The 20,014-nt window shown below is 53.5% G+C and overlaps 2 protein-coding genes across 5 annotated transcripts in view; one reads left to right on the plus strand and one right to left on the minus strand.

Annotated features, from left to right (window-relative positions):
* Positions 1-12,272, minus strand: part of ABCA2 (ATP binding cassette subfamily A member 2) — a 32,234-nt gene extending 19,962 nt beyond the window's left edge. Inside the window, exons 1-6 of one of the 4 annotated variants that reach the window (XM_039344973.1) lie at positions 10,707-12,272; positions 3,005-3,098; positions 2,319-2,321; positions 948-1,059; positions 450-619; positions 127-254 (exon numbers count right to left, since the gene is read on the minus strand). In XM_039344973.1, the coding sequence (XP_039200907.1) occupies positions 127-254; positions 450-619; positions 948-1,059; positions 2,319-2,321; positions 3,005-3,098; positions 10,707-10,772 (573 nt within the window). In that variant the 5' untranslated portion in view covers positions 10,773-12,272. Of the gene's footprint in view, positions 1-126; positions 255-449; positions 620-947; positions 1,060-2,318; positions 2,322-3,004; positions 3,499-10,706 lie in introns of those variants that run through there. The other 3 variants (XM_039344974.1, XM_039344971.1, XM_039344972.1) reach the window with 3 other exon arrangements.
* Positions 12,273-13,136: 864 nt separating this feature from the next.
* Positions 13,137-20,001, plus strand: FUT7 (fucosyltransferase 7). The gene is made up of 2 exons (XM_039344977.1): positions 13,137-13,171; positions 17,002-20,001. Exon 2 carries the CDS (start codon positions 17,115-17,117, stop codon positions 18,132-18,134), a length of 1,020 nt encoding a protein of 339 aa, XP_039200911.1. The 5' UTR covers positions 13,137-13,171; positions 17,002-17,114; the 3' UTR covers positions 18,135-20,001.
* Positions 20,002-20,014: the final 13 nt, after the last annotated feature.

Consider the following 20,014-nt stretch of genomic DNA (forward strand, 5'->3'; position numbering starts at 1 on the left):
TTGAACTCCCTTCCCCCCCCCTCCCCCTCCCCCAAGCCTGCAGCCTGATTGTCCCGCCAGGTCTGTGCCTGCAGCTGACACCCTCCCTGCCCCCCCCACGCTCTGCCTCTGCTCCTCCCCACCAACCTCTCTCAGGTTGATGCTGGAGCCCGTGAGCAGCCCCACCATCTCGTTGGACAAGGAGAGGTTCTGCATGAGGAAGCGGTGAAGCTCCGTCTTGTCCTTGGCGATGGCGTCTAGGGAGAAGCCGGGGGCTGCCAAGGAAGGAGCAAAAGGAGGTAAATGGGGAGGGGGAGACAGGGCAGGGCAGGGAGCGCAGGCAGGGAGAGCCCGCCCTCAGGCGGGCAGCAGCTCAGCTTGTCCCCAGAGCAGCAACCTTCGGGCAACCGGAAGAGACGAGCAGCTGCATCCTGGCCTGCCCTTCCCCACAGGGGAGGACCCCGACCCACCTATGTGGCTGGTGAACTGAGTCTCCACCGCGCTGGGCCCGCTGCTGCTGCCGAGAGACTCCAGGTGGCGCCGGAGAGACTCCAACTCCTCCTCTGGGCCGGCATGATCCGGGTGGAACAAGTTGCTCTTCTCCACCACCTCATTCAGCCGCTCCAGCAACTGGGTCACCCTGCAGGGAAGATGGGGGGGGGAGGAGGCATGTGTGAATGGGGGCCGCCCTGAGAGGTGCCCTGGCTTCCTTCAGCCCTTTGCCCTTGCCAGGTTGGTGGAGAAAACAGCCTGAAGTCTGCCCAGCCTTGCCCACGCTTGCTCTCCGGAAATACGACAGCCAAAACTCGCCCCTTGCAACCGGAAGGGCGACCGAGGCTTCCCTGAAGGGCTCCGGGGGCCTCGGCTGGCCAAGGAAGCCCTTTTTCCCTCGGGAGGCTCCTCTCCCCAGCCGCCAACCATCTTTGTCAAGAATGCCGGAAACCGGGGCGTTGGGCGTGCGGACCCACCTGGAATTGGAGTACTGGAGAAAGCCGAACCCGTCGCGCTGCCCGTCAGGGCACAGGGACTGCATGACGGGCAGGATGCCGGCCGAGGTGAGGGGCGATGCCGTGTAGTAAGCTAGAGAAGGAAGAGCGTGAGAAAAGAGGGATAGGTGGAAAGCTGGCAGGGTGTGCAAGAAGACGTACAACCAGTTCAGAGAGCAGCGTGAAAGTCAGATCAGTTTGGGGAAGTTCCTTCCAGTTAGCCAGAGGGACGGTTCAGAGGGTTAAAGGTCAGCGGTCCTTCCATCAAATTCCCCCTCAGAATTGGCCTTCTTGAGAGGCGCTGGATCACATGGCCCATGACACTTGGTAAGGGGGTATGGGTTCTGTAGTCCAGCACCTCAGGAGAACACCAGCATGGAAAAGCTGGTCCTTTGCACACAACCAAGCTGGCATCGTGTCTGTCCCAAGGTGGAACTCCAGTCTGCTGGCAGCCTCTTATCAAGTGGAATTTGGAGCCAAAACAAAACTTTCCCCAGTATTAGGAGGTTTAAAACCAATCCTCAAAGATAAATTCGCCATAACTCAATTTAAAAAAAAAAAATTCAATTTTGTTTTAGATCTTTAGGTGCCCTTCTTCAGACATTAAAAAGTTGGACTTTAAATGTCCGGCCTGAATTCCTGGATCTCCAGAGATTTCAAAAGACGCAGCTTGATCCGACCATTTCCCTCCACGAAAGGTTTACTCAGAAGAACGCTTAGTCTCTCAACAAACATGCACCGAGATCTAGTTGTGTTTATTGTCCGGTGCTTCTGTGTTGGGGGCATTGGCGGTTCTGCAAGTGCCTGAGTTGGTGACCCATCCAGCTCAGAAGCCAGGAAACCAGTGACCTTTCATCCCCCATGGCCAAAGGCAGATGGCTTTGGACAACCTGTTAGCCACATCCTAGGGGGCAAGTTAAAAAGACGGGGAGGGTGGACTAGGTGGGGCAGGAGGGAATGAAGCCACATCACACCCTCCAGTGCCCAACTCTGATCAACTGCAGGAAAGAAAGCAGGATGGGGGGGGGAATAAACAAGCTAGATATGGATCTAGAGGGAGGTGGATCGCAATGGTGGCAAACAACCCTTTGCGGCCTTTTTGGGGGGCTGTTCTGATTTTGGAGGGTTTTGCGATTCCCAAAGTTGCAAAGGAGCTGGTGGTGTTTAGGGAAGGGCCTTGGATTCTGAATTTGCAGAGGACCTTCTACCCTGTGGCACTCCCAAAGGTTACCCGCCACCATGACTGGGAGGGCTACGAACGTGACAGGAGACTGGGGAAAGCCAGGATTAAAACAATGTTAGTCAACTAGAGGGCAAACAGCCTTGGCTTCAGCCCAAAGGAAACCAACTTACAGACTAGAGGTAACACGGGCGCAAAAGAAGACAGAAAGAAGTCAGGTCGGGGAAAAGAAAAGAAAAATAAGAGTGGGGGGAAAAGAAGAAAAAAACGTTTCAGAAACAAAAGAAAAACAAACCTCAAAGCAAATCAGGCGGATCATGGCGATGCTTCAGAGGGCAGAACTGGCAATCTGGGCCGTTTGCCCTGGTCAGTTGGGGGGGCAAAGGAAGGCCCCAGACGGTTGGCCAGGGGGCATTGCCAAAGGGGGCACCTGAAGGTCGCTCCCCATTACAATGGGCTCAATTAAGACGTATGACCCTGCCCCTTTGCAGGAGGTTGGCTCCTTTCAGACAAACCCTGATCAGCTGCAACCGCGTGGGAATCCCTTTCCGGCCCCCGTGGCCCCAAAGCCAGCACCCTTGCCATCTGGCTTGGCTGGGGCAGCTGCTCTGGGAAGAGGCTGCCCATTGCATCCCTGCAGGAGTTTCTGCACCAGGCGGGCTCGCTCCAGGCATCCCCTCTGAGCTAGGACGTCGGCAGGGATAGCTGGCTCATTCCAGGGCGCAGCCTCCCTCGGCTTTGTCTTCCCGGGGAGGCCTTCTTGCCACTGGTGAAAGGCTTCACCTGTGGACTTTCTGCCTGCGGCCATCGGGGAGACTCACCAGTTTTACCAGATTCCTCTGGGTAGCCAGGAGCTTACCTTCCTTCACTGCGATGGTGGGCTTTTTCTGCCTCAGTCCCAGCAGGATGAAGAAGAGCACCAGCGGGATGAAGATTTCGAAGGAGAGCACCCACTGGAGGGGAGGGGGAAAGAGCTTGGATGAGTCAAAGGCCAGGGGGAGACCTCCAGGCAGAGCCCTCCGTCCCCAGGAGCTGGCTGGAAGGCAGAGGGCCGGCATCTTCTGTGCCGAAGGAACAGGCTGATGAAGACTCCCAAATCCGAGAGTGGCTTAGGATCCCCCATGTCACCCGCCCCTCGGCTAGCAAGGGGGTGGAAATGGATCAGGAAGACAACCTGGGAATGCCAGCCAGGCCTCCTGACTCACGGACCTAGATTCGAAACACACGACCTCCAGCTCTTCTGGGGGCAACATCCCATGTTTGTTCTGTTCGAAGGAGGTTAACTAGTGCAAACCCAGGATGCCGGGCAATGGAGCATTCAGAGTATTGTGAAAATGGGGAGGGAGGGAGGGAGCATTGTTGAGCAAGATCCCCACTCAGACCCTCCTGCCTCTCCAGCACCCCTTCCCACCCCGTCTGCCCACCTGGACCCCCATTTTGCTCTTCATGCTTAGGGCAGCTCCAAACACCTCCTGACTCCCCTCCAGGCCCAACAAAAGTGACCCCTTTCTCTCTTCAGAAGGGTCCACCTGTAAAGGTGCCCTTGACCACGACTGACCGGCTGGTTCTTCCCCGGAGTTGTTGACTTAGAGGCCTTCCTAAAATGGGGAGCCGAGGGGAGGAGCTTCAGCACCACAGCCCTAGCCTTCCTTGGAGGCTGCCTGAAACTCGGAGGCCACATCTGAGCAACAGAGTCCCCCCTCCCTCCCCCCCCGCCCAGATTCCCACACTAAGGGAAGCTTCCTCTGCTGGGAAAGGCCCGGGGCAGAGACGCATTCGGGCTTCAGATCCACCAGCTTCTCACACCCAACCCGAGTCAAGCCACAGGGCAGGTTTCCTCCAGGGAGGGCAGCCGTCTCCCCACTGGCTCCCTCCTCCCTTGTTTACTGATGGGAAACTCACAATTGTCATTTTGTTACCAGAAACATGAGCCCTGTTTTATTAGTTGGTTTCTACCAGGCAGCACCAAGCGTTCGGGCGTCAGAATGGCATCTTGCCTTCAGCCATTAACATTTTGGAAGGAAGCTGCCACGCCTGGTGGTGTTTACCGTGGAACGCGCTGGACGGCATCGTCCCTCCGAAGGTCTTGGGCCATCGGCACCTGTGGCACCCCAACAGCCAGCTGGGGACTGCTGAAGCAGACCGAAGAGGAGGAAGCCACACCTGGGCCCTGGGACGGCTCCTGGCTCAAGCTGGCCAACTGGAAAAGGGCAGGCAAAGAGGGTGGTGCTGCCCGCAGCCCACCTGGCTCTCCAGGCCGAGTGAGCGACCCTCGGGCCAAACCCCTGCAAGACGGGGCTGCTTTACCGCAGCCCAAAGCAGAGTATTTATTTCACACGTTATTATTTCCTTCTTTGTGACTCTGGAATCCAGGAAGTCTTTGCCTATATATTTGCAGAGAGATTTCCTGGAGCAAAATTGCAGCAATAACCATTGCCTCAACAGTTAAAAACATCGAAGTCTCCCAGCAACAGAGAATTTTCTTGTTAACACACAACAACCGAAAGGGGGAAAGATACACAACCCCAGGGCAGAGAGCCCTATCCAGTCTTCACAGAGCGGGCTACCTGCGCAGGGGAGGCTGCCCGCTGCCCCTTTATAGGAGGAGGCAAGTGGATCATGCCTTTGATCCAGTTTGCTCCCCCCTTCCCTTTTGGACCTCTTTGCAATTTATTTTTTAGAAAAAATCGCCTTATGAAGAAGATCCTCTTTGCTACGTTTCCATAGAAACCAAATCCGGGTTTGCATTGCAAGCAGGCACGCCGTTCTGCCCCCCCAGGACACCATGCCGGAGTGAATCACCCCTCGACAGTAACTGGGTTCAGACCCTGCTCGCTCTCTTTTACACACACACACACACACAAAAAAAAACCCCTGCAAATTCAATCCCCACAAAGATGGTCACTGAGAGGAGCAATGGGAGGGGCTTCCCACTCATTCCCCCCCCCCCTCTGCTTTTGAGTCTCCCAGAGGGAAAGTTCCTTGGAAGAGGAGCAGGATCTGTGAAAAAGAGAGAGCAGCTGAGCGGAGGGGAAAGGAACTATTCCTGCACAGGTGGATAACAAGGCCTTTCTCTTTCCTTCAGGCTCAACATCCCACGTGTGCTCTTTGTGAGCTAAAGGACAGGCCGGTTGGCAGCTGCCTTGTTTTCTTTTTTTTTTCTTTTGCAATGACCAAATGGGACAAAGGTCCACCAGGCACTTCTCAGCTCTTTCCGGAAAAAATCCGTGGCTAGGCTCCTGGCTCTGCACTCCCAGGAGTGTTTGCCAGGCTCACCTGTGCCCTATCAGGAAAGGGCAGGGGGGGGGCTGGCTGTTTAGCAGAAGAGGACAACAGAGCTGTGATGCAACTGTGCAGGGCTCGGAGGAAGGAGCTAGAGGGAGCGCCTCCCCCCTCCAGTGAAAGTCACGGGCAGTAAAAGGACCGCCTGGTTTCCGCCTTTCGTCTTCTTGCAAAACTCAGAGTGGCACACACGGGCTAACAACCGTCAACCGACACAGGAAGAGGACTAGGGAAACCCACCTACAGATTACTCAACTGATCTTGACACTCAGGGGCTGCCTATCTTAGTGTTTCTCCACTTTGGCAACTTTGAGATGTGTGAACTACAATTCCCCAAGCCGCTTGCTGGGATGAATTCGGACGCTTCGGAGAACTGACTAAAGTCTAGAGCTGTGTTTCTCAGTCATGAGAACACCAAGATGCAGGGACTTTCTTTCCCAGAATTCCCCAGCCAGCCCACGCCTCTGAAAGTCGCCAAGCCGGCCTAGCCAGGTGTCTGGGAAGGAAGGGGAGGATCAGACTGGAGGCTTCGGATACCTTCGGCAATAAAGAACTATCACGCAGGTGCAAACTGACTTTTCATGTTCTTTCTCCTGTTAGCGTTCTTGCTGGGGGTGAAATGCCATTTATCTGGCCTATTTCCTTGCCCACATCTCCCTCTCTCTCTCACTTCCGGACTGGTAAATCAAAGAGTTCCTGGTAAATTATGACTTTGCCCTGGATGCCGAGCACCACCTGCCCTCCTGACGCAAGGCAGGGGTGCCTTCACTGCTGAGAAGGAAATGACTGGCTGGATGAAAAGACCTGAACTCCCAGTTTGGACCAGTTCAAAGTCCATCCGGAACGGGAGTAGCACCCAGCAGTTTGCACCATCCAAGCCTCTTTGTAGCTCATTGTGTCAAAAGCCACCCTGCCGGAGAAAGCAGCCTCGTTGCCTTCAGCTGTGAGAAAAGCCAGGGATGTGACCACGGGGGTCCTGCTAGAGACCCCACACCGCTTGGGGAAAGACAGACCTTCCCCACATGGGATCCGAAGCTGGCCTGGCCGCTTCCTCACCAGCCCCAGAGTGATGGATCTGAAAAGATTTCATCAGGACAGAATGTCCAGCCTCAGAGTTAATTACAAAGTATTTTCCTTTCAACTTTTAAAACACATCCTGTAACAAATCTGTGCCTGTTTCTAAATATATGAATTCTGCATCAAACAACAACAAACCGCCTCTCTCTCCTGTAGTCTAAAGGGTGCTTTGCTTTAAGTGAGATTAAAAGGCAGCATTTTTCTTCTTAGCCCCCTTCCCCTCTCACTTAAAGATAAAAAGCATGGGATGGGGGGGGTGGGAGGAAATTAATCTGCACAGCTCACGTTATGGGCCTAGTGAAACAGCTGCCCAAAGATAAGGTGGGTGGATGCCTAGCATGACACCCAGTTGAGTGCCTAAAATTAAAACCTGAAACTTTATTCATGGCGTCCAAAAAACAGCAGCTATTTCACTCAGGGTTGGGGTTGTTGTTTTTTTTTTTTGCTTACATGAGCCTTTAGCCCTCCCTCTATCTTCAGCACATAGTCAAAAGCTGCAAGAGAGTCACCTCCCTTCTGCCTCCCCAAATTCTCATGCACAAGAGGATTAAAAGATGAGCAGAACTGCCCACCTTGTTCCTAGCTTTAGAGCAGGAGGGTGGCTGGGTGGGAGGGTGGGAGGACGGCAGGCAAAGAAAATCCATGCATCAAACAGAGAAGATGCTTCCAGAAACTCGCAGCCGAGGTGGCGTTGACGTCCTAGTGGACAAATCCCCCTTTGTCCAGGCGGGGAGGTCAGCTTCAGCAGGCCAGCAAAATCTCTCCATTTCAAGCAGGAAGAACAATGGAAAGACCCACAGCGGAGTGTGGGCTTGTGTCAAAGCTGCAACTAAAGGGCTTTCTTCTCCCACCAGATGTCCCTTAACCGAGGTTCAGATCTGCAAGATCTCTCTAAACAGACCAGCATGCTAAAAAAAGACCCATCTGGGCTGATGCGCACCAAGCAGGACCAGGCTGTTCTGGGCCCCAGATTGGACCAGACGGGGGACCCCAGGAGAGGAGCAATAGAGGGGGGCCTCATCATACAGAGACACGGCTCCCAAACCCTTCAGGGCAGCCTTTCTTCCCTCACATGGATCTGAAAGCAAGGAGATCCTTTCAAGACCCTGGAGGTAAATAAAATCCAGCAAAATTTGCCATGCTCAGGAGACACATGTGACACATCTATGAGAGAGCCTCCTCTCCGCTCCTCTCACCAGGATCCAGCAGGAGCTTGTACAGAAAGGAGGGGAGTGAAGCCCCCCGAATTTAGCCAAAATCTGGCCAGACTAGGAGTCCCTCTTTTGAGGCTGCACCAGCTTTATGCAGATTGTTCAACCCAACCAGCCTGAATTCCTAGAGGGGGGCAAAAAAGGGGCTTAAATGCAGCCACTCCCTTTAGAGCAGCAACTCTCAAGATGGCTGGACTTCCCTTCCCAGAATTCCCCAGCCAGCTTTGGGAATCAGGTTCTCTCCCAACACAAAGTTTGCTTGCTCTGTTCTTAGGAAAATCAGTTTACCGACAGGGTTTTGTCTATTTTGCTATGCAACACAGAGACAGGAGGGCCTGCATTAGAAAAAGAACAAAAACAGAAGAATTTTCCAGAAAAAGCACAGGTTTTTTTTTTTTTTTTAAATCTGGCCAGAGCTAAAGAAGGAGCTCTCCGTTGGGTCAGGCCCAGCTTAGCTCTTGGTGTCAAAATGGACACATCCCTGCAAGGTTTGTCAGCATCCACACAAAAGCCTCCCCTGCCTTTGGGGAACTGTTTTGTCTCCTCAAGACAAATGGAGAGGAGATTTTGCAAGGTTGGGCTTTCCTGCCAGGGGCCACATCCCTGCCCAGGAAGCTGAAATCCAGCCTCTCTGCTGGAAAGGGAGCAAAGGCTGTTCCGCAGCAGAAGCTTCTGCGGAATTTATACGAACACCCCCCCCCCCACCAAGCTGCTGAGCTGGTGGTGCTGCTGCTGCAGAGGGCTTAGCCAGATCCTCCACATTACAAAGGGCATAAATTAGGGGGGGGAGCCAAGCCCCGGGGAGGCTCTCTTCTGCAGAGGACAGGAGCCAGGGCTGCAAATGAAATTACGGTTCCAAGAACGGGCAGATTGCTGAATTGTTCAAAGGGAGGTCAAAGATAAAGAGAAAGCAACGCCAGAGGAAGCAGCCAAACTCTGCAAGGCTATCAAGCTGCCCCGAGATAACAAATGACCAGGGATGCCCCAGCTCTGAACACCAAAATCCTATCCAGGGCTTCCTCCAGCCCTTTCCTAAGAAGGGCCCCTTTTTTTGGGGGGGGGGGAGATCATCCCTGCTGGGAAGAGGCTGGAGAAAACCAGCACAGGGTCTTTCTGGGATGCAGAAGCAGTGGGGAGAGCCCAGCACAGGGAAGGAGAGCGAGGGGCTGAGACACACCAGCTTCCAAGAGAGCCAAGATATATTCGAAAATCTCTTTAATGGTCTAATCATCATGCAGCGGGGGGGAGGGGAATTAAAGACAACCCCCCCCCCATCCCTGGGTGGCACAAAAATGCCTGCACATCCCCTGCTTCTACGGTGCCTGGGTAGCCCCAGACTGTGCAGTCGGAGCCCTGGTCCTGAGCTGAGGGAAGAAAAACCAAGCAGGTGCTGATTTCCACAGGTGGAGGAATCCACTCCTGGGTTATGGACTGCAATTCTGGTTTTCAAGCTCTGGCTGAACCCCACAGCAGCCACGGATGAAGCTGCCCCATAAAAGGGTTGCAGATGATAAACCCCGCAGAGCTCACGTAAGGCCTTCATATAACTTTGGGGAGCGTCTCTGCGCTTTGCCCCTAACTCTCTTGGTCAGCTCCCTGCAGGCTTCGGCCTCCGTCCCCACCAGGAAAAGGGCAGGAGATCAAATGCCAGTGCCCCGCCTTCATGCCAGCCTGGTGCCTTAAAGCCTGGCGATGCCTCTGCCTGACCACTCTTATGCCAGTGAAGAGCTTAAATTCCTCCAGCAAACAGGAGGGGGATTCCTACTCCTCGCTGCCCAAACCCCCACCCACCATGAGGAGGATACCCCCCTCCTAGACGATAGTCAGGACGGCACAATTAGCTACCGCAGGAAAGGACAGTTTTCTCCACAACTAGCATCATGATTCATGCCAGTGCAAGACTGTGGCCATGAGTTCCACAGGCCAGGGAGTGGGCAGAGCTCCTGAAAGGCAGATGCCAGGCAGCTGGGAGCACAACACAGATTGCAAGGCGCCTTGCAAAGCGAGAACCAAGCCTTCCCTGGTGAGGCTGGTGCTAAGGAGGGATAAATGCCAGGTTTATTTTTAAATAGGGGAGCAGAGATAAAATTGTGTCAACAACAGAGTTGAACTGCTTTTGGCTCAGCTTAGCACAATTTGGGAACCCTCCTGCCTCTGGCTGTGCCTTCCACATGAAGCCGGACACTGCCAGGGTTTTATTCCGACAACCCTGGTTCAGAGAAAACTGGCCCCGGCCCCCCTGATCATCTCTAAGGGCTGGGAAACAACCCACAAACTGGCCCACCTGGCTGGAGACAGAGGGCCCCAGAAGGGAGGCACACATGGCCTCCCTCACCTACTGCTCTCTAGATGTGCTGGACTACAACTCCCACCTTGGCTGTCTGACAGAGATGGTCTTTCTTTGCCCCATCTCCAAGCCAGAGGAAGCTGGGGAAGGCTCAGACGCTCAGGATACCCCACCAGGACCTGTTGCGGATTTCTGTCTCTTTCTACAAAAAGACCTTTGAAGCTTCTTCCGCCCTTGACCTGGAAACGGGAGGGAAGGGCGGCTGGCAGAGACGGCTCACCTTTGGGGGACAGGTGGAGGCAGCCCTCTGCCCAGCCTCTTTGCAGGCTCTCCAAATGCGATCATCAAGGGGGGGGGCTTTTGAGCCCCGATTGGCCCTCTCTGCATTTTATCCCCTCCAACAAAGGCCGAGCCCTCCAGCTCCCCTCCTGCCCTTCCAGCGAGCGGCAGAGGGTCTTCCGAGCAGATCCCTCTCTCACAGTGTGGAAGCAGAGAGATTGGGAGGGGGTCTCCGGACTCCCACCCCAGCTGCTCGGCGGGACCCTTTCCTAAGCCGCCGCCGGCCCCTGGACAAATAGCGCAAGGAAACCTCGGCCACCCCAAGGCTGCCAGCCTCTGGGCAGCCCCGCCGGCCGAGGGGGAGGGCGCCCAGCCCCCGTCCCCTTTCTCCCCTCCAGATCCCCCGCCTCCCCCCCGCTACTGACCGGGCTGCGTCGCTTCAGCGTCACGTTCTTCCATAGCAGGAGGTAAAGTTGGTGCAGGAAGCCCATCGCGTCGCCCCTCCCTGGGCATCAGCTGCAGGACGGGACGGGGGCGCAGTTGCAGGACGCAAGGCGGCGGCTTCCACGGAGCAACAGCCGGTCCTTTCCCTCTGCTGCACACGGGGGGAGAGGCGGGCAGAGCCTCGCACACACCCGCCCGAGAGGCGGGGCGGGGCGGCGGGCCTTAACCCAGCTCCCGCACAGTTGCTGCTCCCGGGGAGGCGCCGCGCAGCCCCCGCCCGGCCAAGGCGCTCCCCGTTCTCCGCCGCCGCGGCTACCGCAAAGCCGGCGAGCCCAGCGCCGCCCCCAACCTCGGCGGGGCTCAGTCCGGTCTCTTAGAGCGGCAGCCGGCCCGGAGACCTTGCGGGCGCAGCGGAGAGCGCCTTCCTCCTTCCTTCCTCCGCCAGTCTCTTTAAAAAAACAAACGCGTTAGGGCACGTTGGCGGATTTGCAGATTATTGACAGCACAGGGCGGGCGATCCCAAGGAACTGGGGCTCATTCGACAGACGACGGCTAAACCGGGGCTCGGTGGCAGGAGCAGACGCCACCTGCAGAAGGCTGGCACGGCTCACCCTTCGGAGAGTCTCCTCCAAGCTGGAAGCAGCTGGCCGCTGCCCATCGAGCCCCAGGGCGATGCAGGATCACCGGCCGAAAGCCACCAGTACAAAATGGAGCCTCCACGTACAGGAGCAGGAGACCCCCAGAGAAGAGGCCCTGGGGGAAGATCCCAGAGCTCACATCGCACTTCCGATATTGTGTCCAGGGGTCTTGGGTGGACTGCTGCTGGAATCCAGTTTCCAGATGTTGCGGCGGGGGGGGTTCCCCCTGGAAGAACCGAAAAGGCCTCCTGGCGCGTTTCCCGTCCGTCGTGGAGAGGGGCGGCGGCGCAGAAGCCCGGGGGGAGACGGGGGGGCACGCCCGGCCCCTGCCTTGAGCGGGCTGAGGCTGGCAGAGTCGCTAGGACTTCAGTTCCCACAATTCCTTCTGAGCGCGCTGTGGGCTGCTGGGAGATGTAGGACGGAGGTCCTCCCCTTTCCCCTGACTGGGATCAAAGGGGTCTGGGCCGCGCAGCAGCGGAGGCGCCCAGTCTTCGGCCAAGAGGCCGGCTCCAAATCCGAGCGAGGCTCCCCTTCTGCAGGCTGCCTCGGGAACCGATCCAGCCGCCTGAAGAAGCTCCGTGGCTGCGGGAGCGCCGCGTGTTTCCCCGGCTCCTCTCACCGCCTCCCCGCGATACGCCCGGTGCCTGAAGCGGAAGGATGCTGCGGAAGGCGGGAGCGCCCTGCCCGGGCCCTGGCGTTGTGGGTCCGTCATCGCCACACAAACACGCCGAAGGTGCCCCTTCGCAACGGTGGGACACCCGCGGAGCCCGGGGCGAGTGCAAGAGCTGCCCCTGGAGAGAAACGTCAGATCGGCAAACTATTAATAAATAAATAAAAACGTTTTTCAATGCTGGGAGGATCGAAATAAAATAAAATAAAATAAATCCTGTGCTGATCCCACAACGCGAGTTTCCTTCAGCCCAGAGTTTGGCCTTGTCAGGACAGTTAAGCTTTCAATAGCGGTGGGGAAGCAGCCAATCGGTGGGCGAGAGCGGGCCCCCGCAGGAGAGGGTCTGGGCTGCGATTGGTTGCTGTGAAAGTAAAGGGGCGTTTCCTTTTTTCCCGCCTTTCCCCCCTTACGATCTACTTCATGATGCCCCTGCTGGGTTGATGCCCTGTCGCTGCTCCCGTTCTGCAAATAGTCATTGATACGGCAGTTCCTGTCAGCATCTCCACGTTCCCCGACGGGCCCTTTCCTGGGCTTGTGCAAAACCCCAGGAGGGCCCCCGGGGGACACCGTGCCAACGCGGCTGCTGGGACCGACTGCCACGCTTCCCCTGTGCCCCTTGGCCGGACCACGCCATCTATTATCCCCACCCAGCATGGCAAAGGTTATCAGAATGCAAGATAAAGGCCATTTCAGGAACAGGTGCAGCCCAGCTGAAGCCAAGAAAGGGGGGAAAGGCTGCAAAAGTCAAGACTTTTGCGGAAACAAAACCCAGCTGTTGGAGGGCAGCCAGAGATGGGGGGTGCCAAAGCCAGACCTGCAGCTGGCACTGAGTGGGCCACCCCAGCTGGGTTCCCCTTTTGCTTTCATGCCCCAGATCTCCTTCCAGAGAGATCTTGGGCCAGATCTGGTGGCAGGGAGTTACACAGGGGAATGGCCCCTTCTGAAAGGAAACTCTGTCTTGTGTTCACCCAACGGAAAGCTCCTCCTGCAAGGAACTCGGCTGCAGCCTCCCTCCAGCAGAGACACCGGGCGCCTTTCTGGGGCAGAGCCCAGCAGTTCAGGCAGCTGTTCCAGATGTGGTTTGGGCCCACAGAGAGAGAAAGAGAGACTTCCCACAATACAGCTGTGTCTGACCAAGGTGTGAAAAGTGTCAGGGACGGGTTTCTTTTGATAAGCAGGAGAGACCACAAGCGGGTATTTCGCCTTCCGCCTCCGCTCAACGCAGGAGCTCCTCCCGGGCAGAACCAAGGCAGCAGGCAGGGTAAGTCAGCCAGGCGGTTCATTTATGCCATGAATGGCGGGTATTGCCAGGGGGCCCTGATCAGTAATCAAAGGTGGAGCAGAACGAACAGTATTTTGGACAATTATTGGCAGAGTAAGGAAAAGATTTCTGTCTCTCTCTGACTAGTCACAGCCTATGTTCATGCTAGTTTTTGATCAATAAATAAATCCATATCACTTGGGCAGGAGTTTTAAATAGTCCTGATTTATAATAAATAAAATATAGTTACTAAATTTTCATGCTACCCAGCTCTCAGCAACACCTGGACAGCTCTGCGCAAGTTTATAAGATTTACAGAAAGCGGTGATTTTTGATGAAGATAAGTTGAAGTGAAACAAAATGAAAGCCTTTTTAAAAAATGAACCAAGTTCTTCCACTGTATTTCCTCTACCTTTTCTCTTTCCCACTAACCATTCTGACAAAAATTCCCCTCCTATAGCTTCTTGCCACCTGCTGTTACCACCGGCCCCCCAAAACAGAAGTTATAAGCATAGATTTCAAATTCAATATTTTTTCAGACATTTTAGCTGAAGTAGCAACAGTTTCTTTTTATGTTTTGTAAAGGCTTTTTTTAAAAAAAAAAACGAACACCATCCTAATTAGTATTTTAAAATCTAAAACTTAACTTTCTGGGGACAGACATAAATTTCTCTTAATCCAATCTCTTTTGTATTTTAAAATTAAGATTAAAATTAATTTCGTTTTCAAGGCTAACCCGATACTGCAATTTTTAATCTGCATTTCAATAGGGTTGAAATGTTCGTTGCACACCGCTCATGCAAACTCTTATTTCCTCCTTTGGGGATCCACTTTGGGGATCCACAGTTTTTGTCCCAGGGTGGTGAAGAACTCACAGGCGTCTGAATTTAATGAAGTGTTAGTTTGAATTGCCAGTTAGAAGAACACTGATTTTAATTGCTGGAAGGATATGAAAGCTCTGGTTCCTTAAACTCAGGGCACTTTCAGAATTACTAGAAGCAGCCACATCGCCTGGCGCCCATGAAATGTCTCAAGAGAACCAACTGAGAAGCTGGAGAAAGTTAACAAAATGCACTTTTATTAGGAATAAACAAACCATGCTCATTGGGCACATCTTCCAAAAGGAGGAAGAAACAGACGGAATGAAACTATAGATGAATGCACACACAGATGCACACAAATTTCATTAAGCTAAATTTTATGCGGTTAGTTATGAACAGCCAAGCCAGGTTCATTCAAATGTTGGTTTTCCCTCTGACCAACCAGTTTTGACCAGCTCAGCAGTACCAATTCATAAGGTTACTATGTTTACTCAGAATATGTCTTCACCCTCTCTCGTTCCTGCCACAGTCTGCATCATCTGCTTGCTTCACATTTTCCCCTTATTAACTAAGCTCATTATGAATTTCTGCCATCATTTCCTGTTTTGGCTTAATCTGAGTTTGGGGATCCACAGCTTTTGTCCCAGGGTGGTGCTGGTGAAGAACTCACAGGCGTCTGAATTTAATGAAAGCAGTGGCACCATTTTCTTCTCATGGCCCCTCATATTTCAACATGCACAACTCTGGTTCTGGAGCAGCTCCCCCCCCCCTCCGTAGCCAGGTGCCCCCCCCATGTGTTCTTTGGAAAAGGGTTTAAACAGCTCTGCCCCAAAGGACAGGAAGACCCCTGGAGGGGGGCTGTGGTTTTTATGAGCTTTATTCCTGAGATGCTTTCTGTTGTGCTTTGTGGCACTGAGAGCCGCATCGTGTTGGGAGGAGTCGGTGGCATATGAAATGTGGTGGGTTGCCATCTGTGTCATTAGCAGCAGGGAGAAAAACGTATTTAGAGATGCTCGGTAAATAGTTCTGCAAGACTTCAAGCAACCATCTTGAGCACCCTTGAGGGACGTCTCAGTCCAGATGCTTTCCAGGCTCCTGGCTAAAATCTGATCCCTAATCATTCCTGGGTTTGATTGGCACCAGTCCTGCAGCGTGGGGAAAGCTTGCTGGACTCACTTGCAAAGTTCACCCTTGACTCTCTTCTCCCTCACCATCCTAGCTTGGAGGATCTGGTCCCTCCCCAGTACATACAGGGAAAACTCGGTGAAAAGCAAGCACTAAGCAGTGACCCAGCTGCACTGGGTCATTCATACCCAACCGAGAAAGCACTTTTTAAAGCAGCAAATCCTGCAAACTGGATTGAAACCAATTTGGCATCCCTGATGATTGAAGCGGCCCATCTCTTCCTCTTAAACTCTTGCTCGTCAAGGGAGCCAGCGCTTTGCCACTTTAAAGAGTTGTGCAGAATCCTCCATTCCTTGCACAGCGGTTCATCTTCTTTTTCACAATCAGTGTTGTTGTTGTTGTTGGGATTAGACGGACCACCGCAGGCTTCAAACATTTCTCATCTGGCTTCAGAATTGGCTCCCTGCAACTTTGCTTGGAGACTGATATTTTAAGGTTTTTAAAGGTCCTTAAAACATTTGGGTTTTTTTCTCCCTCCCACAGGATCTTTATGAATCTGAAAGATTCTCTTTTTCAGTGCAGGTTTCGATGCCAGTTAAATTAAGGCAGATTGCAGAGTGTCCTAAACTGATTATTACATTGTTCAAGTTTGATCATTGTTTACCCTGCACTACCCATTTGCTTTCTTTGTTCTGCAGTTAGATAGAAGTGCACACCATGAGCCAAAAATAGAATACGTGGGGAGAGGAATGCAAATGAAAGCAGTAAACCTTATCAACTAAAAGATCCAGAGTCTGCATAATTAGTAGGACTATCAGTCAAATGTCTTGTTTATAAGAGTTCTGCTCAGATACTTCTCATGAACTCCTTTTCCAGAATAGAAAACTTTAAAGCCCCACCAACACCCGCCCCACTTCACGGACAGTCTGAAGCTTTACTGCTTTCAGGCTGCTTTGTGACTTTCTATTTAACTTCAAGGAACAACTTCTCTCCAGAACAAAATCTGACTGAGTGAGAAGCGAAAGCAATTCAGATCAAAACATCCACAAAATACCACCGTTACATCCCGCTGAACTTTAACGAATCACTCAATTTTCTAACCCTCTCCCAAATAATGTGATATTAACTCAGTCAGATTTTAATGCTGGTTGGACGATAATGGGAAAGTTGTAGAAAAAGGAACAGATTTTCTCTGGAGTTGTCTCTCTTCCTTGATCTCCCTGCTTGGACCCATCTATTTTCATATCCGTCAGACCCCCCTCTCTTTTCACCAGTGCTCAGAGACCCTCTTTCTCTCATCTTGAGTTTTGGATTAAGAGAGAGGAGGCAGTAGAGGAGGGGTAGGGAGAGGGAGATTCTGTTTGTTTGCTGCCAAATGCAAGACAGAAATATTGTTTATGAAATATTACATGCATCACAATGCTCCATATTTTCCAAAGTCATAGCAGGTTACACACCCCACAGTGATCTAGTTGGTATGCAACAACACCAAGGCATCACTGCAGATGGTGGTAGCAGTGCCAAAACCCAAAGGTTTTCAAGTCTCATTCATCACTTCCACCTTTAACAACCCCCAAGACTCCCATCTCAGCAACTTCCTTTGCATCAGGCTAAGGTTTTATAAGTCCCCAGCCTCCTCGGGTCAAAGGGCAGAGAAGGGCCGGAACAAGAGACGTCCGAGCTGTTCTGTACCTCCTTTAATTCAGTAGGGGATATTTTGCAATCCTTTGGGCAACCTGACCTCTTCTGTCTTTCTTGCAGCTCTGAGAACTGCCAGGACTGAGGAAGGAAGGAAGAGGGCTGAGCAACCCCAGTTCCTCAAGCCAGCTCCTCACACGAAGCAGCAATTGTGTTTCTGGTCACTTTCCCACCTGATGGCTCCTGTGGCAAAGATCTGGACCGCTGCATCTCTCCTTGGCATCGTCCTGTTCTTGAATGCCCCGCTTCTCTTCACGCTGTTCGATAACCCTCCAAGGTCTCCAAGGCAGAACGCTACCTTGACCCTCCTGATCTGGAGCTGGCCCTTCGGGGAAGCCACAGACCTGACCGGTGACGTCTGCTCCAGGCTCTATGGCATCACAGGCTGCCAACTGACCACGAACCGAATCCTGTTCAGCCAAGCGGACGTTGTGGTGTTCCATCACCAGGAACTCCAGCACGAAAGGCAGGGCCTTCCACCGTCCAAGGCCCACCCTGGGCAGAACTGGGTTTGGGTCTCCCTGGAGTCTCCAAGCCACACCAAAGCCCTGGAGGGCTGGATGGGGAATGAATGGAACTGGGTCCTCTCGTACAGGAAAGACGCTGATCTCTTTCTCCCCTATGGGGAGCTGGTGCCTCGTTCGCTGGGGGTGGTGGAGATCCCAGAGAAAACCGGCTTAGTCTCCTGGGTGATCAGCAACTATCATCACTCCCAAGCCAGGGCAGAGATGTACCGCAACCTGTCCAGTCACCTCAGAATCGACGTGTTTGGGAAGGCCAGCAGGAGGCCGCTGTGCCCCGACTGTTTGTTACCAACCATCTCCAAGTACAAGTTCTACCTGGCCTTTGAGAACTCCATCCACCGGGACTACATCACGGAGAAGCTCTGGAGGAATGCCTTCCTCGCCGGCTCTGTGCCCATCGTCCTGGGCCCCTCCCGTGCCAACTACCAGCAGTTCATGCCCGCCAACGCCTTTATCCACGTGGACGACTTCCGCTCAGCCCAGGAGCTGGCCACTTTCTTGACTACCATGAACGAAAGCCACTACCGGAGCTTCTTTGCCTGGAAGCGGAGCTACGCGGTCAGACTCCACCAGGACTGGCGGGAACGGTTCTGCTCCATCTGCTGGCAGTACCCCCATTTGCCCCGGAAGAAGCTCTACCCGGACCTGAAGCGCTGGTACTGGGATTACTAGCATCTGCTGCTAAAGCCAGAAATGTCCCTGGGACAGTCAGACTCTCCGTGGCTCCTCGCCTGCTGCAGAGCTGCCCAAAGTAGGATCCCCTGTGTTGGCACCAGTGCCCACCCACGGGGTCTCTCCTTCTTCCAGTTATCCTCCCTTCTTAGCCCAGGGTTCCGTTCTTTTGTTCTCTTCTTTCTTCGACTTCCTTTCCTTCCTTCCTTCTTTGCTCAAGTGCTCGTCAATCACATTTCGCTTCTTCTCTGCTCCCTCAGCCCCACAAACCTCACATCTGGGATGGATGATGGGATTTGTAGTTGAACCCACATGGAATGCCAGATGGGAGGCAGGGGCTGAGAAGAAAGCTATTCCAACGGCAGAGGAAGACGTGAAAGCTGCGAAGCAGAAGATTGGCCTGACCTTAAACCCTTTCCTGTTTACCCAAGTGAAGCTGGCAAGAAAGGAAGCCAGAAACCTCAGTGCCCCTCCTTGTCTTGAGCAAGGGACCAGCGGGTGCAGTGGTTACAGTGCCCGGTTGGCAGCAGGGAGACACTCGTCCTCTGGACACCCTCAGCCTTCACCCAGCGGTGGGCAAGCGGCAGCCAAGCAGGAGGGCCAGTCTGCCTGGCCTAATGGGGGAGGGGAGGGGAGGCAGAGTGACCACTGGCCAGAGGGCTGGCTGCCCCAGCCTGGATCTCGGTCCTCCCTCAGCCCTCCAAGTCACAAGCGCTCCCCACATCCTGTGAACATCATTTAACGTCCTTTTAATTCTGCCTTTGGCGAAATCTTGCCCTTTCTCGGCACAGTGCCAATCCGGTGCCAGCCTCGTGTGGCCATCAGCCCCCTCTAGTGGTCCCACTGGATCCCTGTGGAGTTGATCTCCATTAATTCTACTGAAACCACCGGATTGAGCCCTGTGCCAAGTTGGAAGCCCCCGAGAAAGAGCCATTCTTAATTTCCCCAACTTTCCCTCCCACTCCCCCCCCCAGTCTAAAATTGCTCAGTTAATCCTAATCTTATACTGACCTACGTTGCAGGGCTGGGGGGGTGGAGAAAATCCCCATGCAGTATGCTACCTGGGAGGAAGACAGGAATTTAAATGACAGTCTAAACTGGAGGAAGGAAGATTAACAGGGCAATCGCTGGGAGCACTTTAAAAAAGGACCTTTAAGAATAGATCAGAGTTTTTCAGGGGGGGTGTTCAGGGTTTGAGGCTGTGAGCCCCTCTGTTGGACAACTTGGCACACAAGGATGGGGCTCCTATATTCTAGAAATCTTCTTTCCTCTTGGATCTTTCAATCTCTGCATGCAGAGTCAAAATAACTCTTCTTTCATCCCCAGCGAGCATCGCTCCAATTCTAACTTGAGATTACTTGAATATCGTTTCCTAATTAAGAAAAGAACTCCCTTAATAGTAAATTATGTTCCTCAAAATATGTGCAGAGTGGAATTTAATTGCAAAGTCAGGATGGGATTATCACTTGCGCAATATCTCAAGCAAGGGGCCAATGGGTGCAGTGCTTCCAGGGCCAGGTTGGCAGTGGGGAGGCAGCCATCCTCTGGGCACCCTTGGGGAGGGAGTGCCTCGGCTTCGGCCCCACCCTTCACCCTGGTGGTGGGCGAGCAGCGGCCAAGCAGGAGGGCTGGACTAGGCGGCCGGTTTGCCTGGCCTAATGGGGGATGGGAGGCAGAGTGACCATTGGCCACAGCGCTGGCCACCACTCTGCAGGCCTGGATGGGATCTGAGCCATCCTGGAGAATCGGCCCTTGGCACTCTCCACCTTCTGCGAAAGAATATTAAACACACTGCAAGAGGGAGGCTGGGAGCACTTTGGGGTAATGAGATTTATCTGCCTTCCTCTAACTACTTCCCAGACACAGAACAATTTGGGGAT

Source organism: Crotalus tigris, unplaced genomic scaffold, assembly GCF_016545835.1.
Source record: "Crotalus tigris isolate CLP2741 ecotype Arizona unplaced genomic scaffold, ASM1654583v1 scf7180000017940.1788314, whole genome shotgun sequence".
Lineage (NCBI taxonomy): Eukaryota > Metazoa > Chordata > Lepidosauria > Squamata > Viperidae > Crotalus > Crotalus tigris.

Coding starts and splice junctions, on each gene's coding strand:
- FUT7 (XM_039344977.1), top strand. CDS start 17,115: ATGGCTCCTGTGGCAAAGATCTGGACCGCTGCATCTCTCCTTGGCATC.